At 43.0% G+C, this 8,660-nt stretch overlaps 1 protein-coding gene across 1 annotated transcript; it reads left to right on the top strand.

Moving 5' to 3' along the window:
• Positions 1 to 336: 336 nt before the first annotated feature.
• DKK1 (dickkopf WNT signaling pathway inhibitor 1) lies at positions 337 to 8,365 on the top strand. The gene is made up of 4 exons (XM_060766837.2): positions 337 to 622; positions 749 to 914; positions 5,816 to 5,953; positions 7,746 to 8,365. The coding sequence occupies exons 1-4, from the start codon at positions 407 to 409 to the stop codon at positions 7,994 to 7,996; spliced, it is 771 nt and encodes a 256-aa protein (XP_060622820.2). The 5' UTR covers positions 337 to 406; the 3' UTR covers positions 7,997 to 8,365.
• The last annotated feature ends 295 nt before the right edge of the window (positions 8,366 to 8,660 follow it).

Below are 8,660 nucleotides of genomic sequence, written 5' to 3'. Positions count from 1 at the left end.
ACACTGCTAATATAATCCAGTTCAAAGCAGATAATTCGGATGTTATATGGCACTGTAGAAGAGGTTTCCATTAAATGGAGCACCACAGCAGCTAAACAGAGGATGAGGAGGAGGGCTGGTTGTGTGTGTCTCTCTCTCTTTGAAGAATCGCCCTTTTAAAAAAAAGAGATGGTGCGCCTTTCAATCAAATCAATCTCATCCATTCCTCCGTCTCTTGTCGACCAATGAGAGAGCGCCTAGCCGGGGTGGTGTCTTCCTAATCCCGCCTCCCTTGTGTGTGTGTGTGTGTGGAGGGGCGTGGCCTCTTCGCCCCCCACGAGGGAGTGGGCGGGGCCAAGGAGCGCCCCCGGGGAGTATAAAAGCAGCTCTGAGAGGCCAGCTGGGACATAAGACGGCGAGAGTTTGGATGAGGGTGAACGGAGACGGTTTGCTTTGTGTGTGGATCGGAACTCTGCGGATGAGGATGCTTTGGTGCTGGCTTCTGGCGGCCGCCCTGTGGTGCGTGGCCTCCCAGGCTGAGGTGCTGAACCTGAACGCCCTCCAGTCCAACGCTATCAAGAGCCCCCCCTCGGCCAGCGCGCCTCCGCCGCCGCTGCTTCAGGGCAAGCACCCCAAGTCCCATGTAAGTCAATGGACCTGGAAGGGGGTTGGAGGAGGCTGCCTAGGGATTGCCGCGCATGCGCTCTAGCTCCCCCTGGCGGCGGCGGCAGGAACTCACTCCTCTCCTCCTGCTTGTGTTTCCCTGCAGCCTTTCTTCGCCTGCGCCGAGGATGAGGATTGCGAAGTGGAGCAGTTCTGCCCCAATTCGGTTCGAGGCGGCGTCCACGGGGCCCCGGGGTGCCTGGCCTGCCGCAGGCGGCGCAAGAGGTGCCACCGCGACGCCATGTGCTGCCCGGGAAACCTCTGCCACAACGGTGAGTGAGTACAGACCTCCCTCCATTCATTCCCACATGCAAGAAGGGTTGACACGTGTCTGATAGCAAGGCTGCAGGTGGAAAGAATGCATTCGATGCCACGCCAGTTGCAAAGGGATCTTGGGTAGTTTGGGGAAGGCACCAGCACATTCTTATGGGTGTTTACATAGTTGGCAAAAATTAATTATAAGTGCAACAGTTGAAATGCAAGTAAATATATTATTATTATTATATATGTAGTGGTGTGCAGGGGTAAAAATGGTTAGATCTAAGATTCCAGTGCCATGATTCAATGCTAGGGAATCCTGGGATTTGTAGTTTGGGGAGGACACTAGCACTCTATCAGAAAAGTAAAAAGACCTTGCAAAACTACAACTCACAGTTCCATAGCATTCAGTGGTGGCAAGGAAAGTAGTGCTGCAAACCCATTGAATCAATTGCCACATCTATATAAATATTAGCCGTCCCCTGCCATGTGTTGCTGTGGCCCACATAGGGGTTCTGTGTGGGTGGTTTTGCCCAATTCTATCGTTGGTGGGTTGCAGAATGCTCTGTGATTGTAGGTGAACTTTAAATCCCAGCAACTACAACTCCCGAATGTCAAGATTCTATTTTCCCCAAACTCCACCAGTGTTCACATTTGGGCATATTGAGTATTGGTCTAGAGTTTGGTCCAGATCCATCATTGTTTGAGTCCATAGTGATCTTTGGATGTAGGTGAACTACAACTCCAAAACCAAAGGACACTGCCCACCAAACCCATCCAGTATTTTCTGTTAGTCATGGGAGTTCTGTGTGCCAAGTTTGGTTCAATTCCATCGTTGGTGGGGTGCAGAATGCTCTTTGATTGTAGGTGAACTATAAATCCCAGCAACTACAACTCCCAAATGACAAAATCAATTTTTTAAGGAAGGACATACATTTGGTTGTTAGGTGTCTTGTTTCCAAGTTTGGTGTCAATTCGTCCAGTGGTTTTTGAGTTCTGTTAATCCCACAAACGAACATTACATTTTTATTTATATAGAAAATGTAATGTTCGTTTGTGGGATCAACATAACCCAAAAACCACTAGGTGAATTGACACCAAATTGGACACAATACACCTATTAGGTCAATGAGTGACCATCACTCATAAAAACACTGAAAAACACAGCAGAAGATAATTAAAAAGCAAAAAACCCCAAACAAACATTACAAACGTGCGCAAAACCACATATATACACACACATATATACACAAAACATATATACACAAACTGGGCCACAGCATTCATGCTCAAAACCACATCTATACACAAACACACATATATTCACATATGACACAAATATATACACACATATACTCATATATACACACACAAAACACATACACAGACTGAGCCGCAGCAACACGTGGCAGGGGGTGGCTAGTGAGAAATAAAACACTTATTACATTCCATTGGTTCAATGGTCTGCTCTAGTTGAGACCAGCAATTTGGATTTAGGACAGAGGCTCCAATTTGGGACCCATTATATGAAGGCTTTCATGGTCAGAATCACTGGGTTGTTCTATATTTTCTGAGCTGTATTACCATGTTCAGGAAGCATTCTCTCCTGACATTTTGCCCACATTTATGGCAGGCATCCTCAGAGGTGGTTGTGTGTCTTCTGGGCTGTATGGCCATGTTCCAAAAGCATTATCTCCTGTTGTTTCTCCCAGATATATGACAGGCATCCTCAGAGATTGTGAGGTCACAACCTCTGAGGATCCCTGCCATAAACGTGGGCGAAACATCAGAAGAGAATGCTTCTGGACATAGCCATAAAGCCCGGAAAACACACAACAACCTCAGGACACATTTTTACATGGAAGTGGGAAACCACCTTGAAATCAGTGAGACTGCATTCATTCTACAGTGTGGTTGCTGCTTTAGGAAATAATGGATGGGTATATATAGTGTTGTGCTTTGCTAATAATATAATACATTGTATGTACATATAATATTGGTCGCTCTGAGTGAGAAGGAGGGATATAGATCTCGAAAATAAATAAATTATTTATTTCAAATATTTGTAACCCCGCCCTTTTCAACCCCCGGATGCATCTCTGTTTCAGAATGAATGCAGTTGGACCCCCCCTCTTTAACAGCTATGGCTCAATGCTATGGAATTGTGGGAGTTATACTTTTACAAGGCGTTCAGCCTTTTTTTTCCAAATAGTGTTGGCCTATCGGCAAACTACATCTCTTGATTCCACAGCATTGAGCCAAGCAATATCAAAGTGTATAATTTCTGCAGTTTAGAAAGTATGGGAAGGGGTTCATTCCTACATTTCATTGAATGCCTTGGGAGCTTCTGTTCTCAACCCATAATGTCTTGAAGAAGTCCTGTTTTTTCTCAAATGGGCCGTAGCAGAGTTAGGTGGCCAAGGGAAGGGTGTTTGTCTTCCTTTAGGAAAGCATCCACTTCTGATTCTGGAGCTAAGTTTGTTTTGTTTTTACATGGAGCAAGTTGCTTCTGGTGTGAGAGAATAGGCTGACTGCAAGGATGTTGCCTGGGGACGCCCAGATGTTTTACCATCCTGTAGGAGGCTCTTCTCATGTCCCCGCATGAGAAGCTGGAGTTGACAGATGGGAGCTCGCTCCCTGGATTCAGACCGCTGACCTTTTGGTTAGCAGTCCTGCTGGCACAAGGGTTTAGCCCATTGTGCCACCAAGGACTCAAGTAAAAGTAGGTTGTTTTGAATCAGGAGTGGAATCATGCAGGCATGTTGATGTTGCTGGATTAATAAATAAATAATTGCACCTTCCAAGCCACTTCCTTGTTGCTACATCTTTCAGTTCTCGTGATCTTTCCTTCTGTTAGCCAGTACTGCTGGGTGTTGCAGTCAAACCGTATGGAGGGCTGGCTGCCACCTTCTGCCATAGGCAGAGTTTGACTACTGTTGATGCCAAGGGTAGTTGTTACATGTCTACAAGTTGACTCTTGAGTTAATAGTCATCTTTTCATAGACAAGATTTCCTCAGAGGTTGAGTGTGGCTTGCTTATGGTCACCCAGGGCACTTCCACACAGCCCTATATTCCAGAATATCAAGGCGGAAAATCCCACAATTGAGTTGAACTGGATTATATGAGTTCACTTCCATATATTCCAGTTCAAAGCAGATACTGTGGGATTTTCTACCTCAGTATTCTGAGATATAGGGCTGTGTGGAAGGGCTTCCAGGGTTGAGCAAGAATTTAAACCAAATTTTTGAGCCCCTTCCACAATTCCCCTATGTCCCAGGACCTGATCCCAGATTATCTGATTATCCCAGATTATCTGGCAGCGGAGACTCATATAATCCAGTTTAAATCAGATAATCTAGGGGACCTACCACACAGTCATATAACCCAGAATATCAAGGCAGAAAATCCACAATATCTGCTTTGAACTGGATTTTATGGCAGTGGAGACTCATATAATCCAGTTTAAATCAGATAATCTAGGGGGCCTTCCACACAGTCATATAACCCAGAATATCAAGGCAGAAAATCCACAATATCTGCTTTGAACTGGGTTATCTGAGTCCACACTGCCATATAACCAAGTTCAAAGCAGAAAATTTGAGATTTTCTATAGTTGTGTGAAAGGGGCTTAGGATAAGATCCTGGGATATAGGGCAATGTAGAAGGGGCCTTGGAGTCCATGCTTGTCAAGTATATTTGTGTGTTTTCAAACCATGTATGACTTGTGACAGGTTTCTTGGCAATATGTGTTCAGAGTGGGATTGCCTTTACCTTCCTCTGTGGCTGAGAGAGTGTGACTTGCCCAGGGATCACCCAGCGAGTTTCTATAGCTGAGAAGATAACACTATGTAACATGATATTTTTTCCTGGGTTACAAATGCCATTTGCTAATTGATTCTATCATTAAAAATATGGAAAAAAGTTTATTAAACTGCATAAACTTTGTATTGTCAAAGTCTTTCATGGCTGGAATCACTGGGTTGTTGTAGGTTTTTCGGGCTATATGGCCTTGTTCTAGAAGCATTCTCTCCTGATGTTTCGCCTGCATCTATGCCAAGCATCCTCAAAAGTTGTGAGGTCTCAGAGACCTCACAACCTCTGAGCTTGCTTGCCATAGATGCAGGCGAAACATCAGGAGAGAATGCTTCTAAAACATGGCCATATAGCCCGAAAAACCTACAACAACCCTACAAAAACTTTTGTTTTGGTGGGACATCCTGCAGCACATTTTACTATAGTTTTTCAATGCATATCTCATTGAGTCTCAATCAGTATAGTTTGTGGCGTTCAGTATAGTTTGTGGCGGGACATCCTGTAGCACATTTTGCAATACTTTTTCATCGAGTCTCAACCAATTCAACATAGTGCCTGCTACAAAAACAAAGATTCTGGAGTATAATTACTACTTTCAAAGCAAGGTACTATACAATTAAACAGGAAATAACTCTTTCAAACCACGAACAGAAAAAAAAATCAAATTTTGTTACAGAGTGTAATCAGATTCTCCAGAGGTGGATGTAGTCCAATGCTCAAACCAATAAATCCCATTGACTTTATTCTAGTTTACTACTAAATGACAGTAGTGTTCGAGGATGCTTGCCATAGATGCAGGTGAAACGTCAGGAGAGAATGCCTCTAGAACATGGCCATATAGTCCAAAAAACCTACAACAACCCAGTGTTCAAGATCTTAAGTTAGAGGTCTTATATTATCTTTTCAGGAAGCTATCAGAAGAACTGTGGACCAGGAACTTTGTGTATGCTCTTGCTCTTTGCAGAAGTTAGTCTTGTGATGGAATACTGTCTCAAGTGTCACTTTGGAAAGCTGAAATGCTTTGTTTTGACTGCTGGATCTTATGATGTTGGAATAGCATTAAAGTCCAGCAAGTTTTCATGCTGAATTTTCCTATTATAGGCATTTGCGTCCCCTTGGAACCTGATCACTTGTACCATGGCGAGATGGAGGAGACCATCGTGGAGAATTTTGACCACGGTGCTGCTGAGACACACCTCAAAAAGACCACATCTTCATCCTGGTTGCACCATCCGAAAGGTAAGCTCATTCACATTGAACAGAAGCGTATAGGAGAGATAAAGGGATGTGTCCCCTTATTGTAAATCCTGGAACGTCTCTAACAAAATGCTTCAAAGGGCTACGAGACACTGCTGAACTATTGTTAGTGGATTTGGAGCAGATAACATAAATCTGTATTGATCAGCGAAAGCACAATGGTTTCTGGAGAGTTTTGTGTAGTTTGGTAGCTGAGGAAGTAGGGCTTGAAAATTGATAGCTTTATGCCACTCTTAGACAGGCTTAACTGAACAGAGGTTCTCTAAAATAATTCTTTTCTTTGAAATTGGCAGGTTATTTGTTAGTTGCAATATTTGTATTCCTTTCATTCCCAAATTACTCGCATTCCCACTACTTGAATTCTGTTATTTTCTCTGTGTGGTCTTTCCTTGTAATGGATGCATAGAGGTGAATCTGCCAACAATTAAGCAGTAACATCTGATACGGCTGTGTTCAAGGATAGACTTATTTGTCACAACTGGAGAACACCCTCTTTGCTAAAGCCTGACTTGCCAAAGCAAGATCTCTTTGAGTACTGATATTCCAGACTGGGACCCCTTCCACACATCTGAATAAAATCCCACATTATCTGCTTTGAACTGGTATATTTAGCAGTGTGGACTCAGAGCTCTTCCACACAGCTCTATATCCCAGAATATTAAGGCAGAAAATCCCATCATATCTGCTTTGAACTGGGTTATCTGAATCCACACTCAAATAATGTGGGGTTTTGTGTCTTGATATTCTGGGATATAGGGCTGTGTGGAAGGGCCCTCAGATATCCCAGTTCAAAGCAGATATTGTGGGATTTTCTGCCTTGATAGTCTGGGTTATATGTAACACAGCTATGGCCCCTTCTGCACAGCTCTATATCCCAGGATCTAATCCCATATTATCTTCTTATCCCAGATTATATGGCAGTGGAGACTCATATAATCCAGTTCAAAGCCAATAATCTGGGATCAGATCCTGGGATATAGGGCAATGTAGATCCATTCACCCTTATATCTTTTAATGCTGAAACATGGCTTGTTTGACTCCTTATCTTGCAAACTTTCTCATCATATGAAAAACTATCCACAATTGCTGAAGGATCTGAACCTTGTTCCTCACAAATGGATGTGAAATGCACATAGAGTGAAGTCCTATCTAGAATCCCTTCTACACTGCCATATAATCCAGACTATCAAAGCAGATAATCCACATTATCTGCTTTGAACTGGATTATTTGAGACCCCTTCTACACTGCCATATAAAATCCAGATTATCTGCTTTGAACTGGATGATATGGCAGTATAGACTCATATAATCTCATGTAATCCAGTTCAAAGCAGATAATATAGATCATCTGCCTTGATAATCTGAATTATATTGCAGTGCAGAAGGGGCTTGAGTCTACACTGCCATATAATCCAGTTCAAAGCAGATAATCTGGATTTTATATGTCAGTGTAGAAGGAGTGTAGGACTTTTGAGCTTTGCTGACCTTCTGCTGAATTGGACTAATTATTAACACCTTGTAGTGGTTAGTTGCGTGTTTCAGGAAAGCACTTTGAAAGCTTTATTCTTGGAATGGGAATTCATGCAGTCTTCTAGATGTTGGACTGTCACTCCCAACCATCCTCAGCATTGTCTGGGCGTGTTGGGAACTGAAGTTCAGCATCAACTGGAGACTCAACAATCCTCACCTTTCTTACATTCTGGTGTTGTTGTATATGAGAAATGAAATTGTCCTAGAGTTGAACAAATATGCAATAACTTGTCTCTTTCTTCAGGCCAAGATGGTGCCGTGTGCCTCCGCTCCTCAGACTGTGCTGAAGGGCTGTGCTGCGCCCGACACTTTTGGTCCAAGATCTGCAAACCGGTCCTTAAGGAAGGCCAAGTGTGCACCAAACACCGCAAGAAAGGCGCCCACGGCTTGGAGATCTTCCAGCGATGCCACTGTGGGGACGGATTGACTTGTCGTCTGCAGAAAGACCATACGATCAGCAACTCTTCCAGACTACACACTTGCCAGAGACATTAGCTGCTGTTGCTTTTCTTCCTGATGAACTTGAGAGACTTTTTAGTAAGGGCTGGGACTTACTTTCTATGGACAATGACCTCCCAAGGACTGACCAATTTCAGGGTTTACACAAAAAGTACTCCAGCAACGTTTACCTCTTCAAACCTGGAGCATGGGGCATGTTTCTTTAGGGAACTATTCTTCGAGGGACTAATTGCAGTAAATTACTGTGTCTGTAAATTCTTGGGTGTGGCACTTGTACATGACATGAGATTTTAATTTTTTTTCCTGAAGTGCTACGTGATCTCCTGTCTATTGTGATATGTGTTGTACACACTGGTTTTATTATATCTTTTCACAAGTAAAAAATAAAAAGACCTTTTAAATATATACATGACAACTGGTGATGCTTGTGTTAGCTACTACAGGCTACTGTTGTATAGCAAAAACATGATCGCTTGGGCATGAAAGGATTTTTGGGCCCAGGAATTTGTATTTTGTGGGTTAGAAAAGTTCAGGCTAAAAGTTAATTGCTCTCTTTTGTGATCAAACATCACAGTTTTCAAAGACATAATTCAGGGCCCTTCCACACATCTGTATAACCCAGAATATCAACAATTTATTACTGTTACTGTTGCATTTATTATTTTACCCTGTTATTGCTGTTATTACTACATTTCCATTA

The sequence above is a fragment of the Anolis sagrei genome, chromosome 3 (genome assembly GCF_037176765.1).
Source record: "Anolis sagrei isolate rAnoSag1 chromosome 3, rAnoSag1.mat, whole genome shotgun sequence".
In the NCBI taxonomy this organism is placed as follows: Eukaryota; Metazoa; Chordata; class Lepidosauria; order Squamata; family Dactyloidae; genus Anolis; species Anolis sagrei.
Note: the sequence above shows the minus strand (reverse complement) of the source record. Positions and strands in the feature narration are given on the sequence as shown.

Excerpts from the sequence above, each read along its gene's own strand:
- DKK1 (XM_060766837.2), top strand. The coding sequence starts at position 407 with ATGAGGGTGAACGGAGACGGTTTGCTTTGTGTGTGGATCGGAACTCTG. Across the intron at positions 623-748 it reads GCAAGCACCCCAAGTCCCAT|CCTTTCTTCGCCTGCGCCGA; the intron begins GTAAGTCAATGG and ends GTTTCCCTGCAG. Across the intron at positions 915-5,815 it reads GGGAAACCTCTGCCACAACG|GCATTTGCGTCCCCTTGGAA; the intron begins GTGAGTGAGTAC and ends TTCCTATTATAG.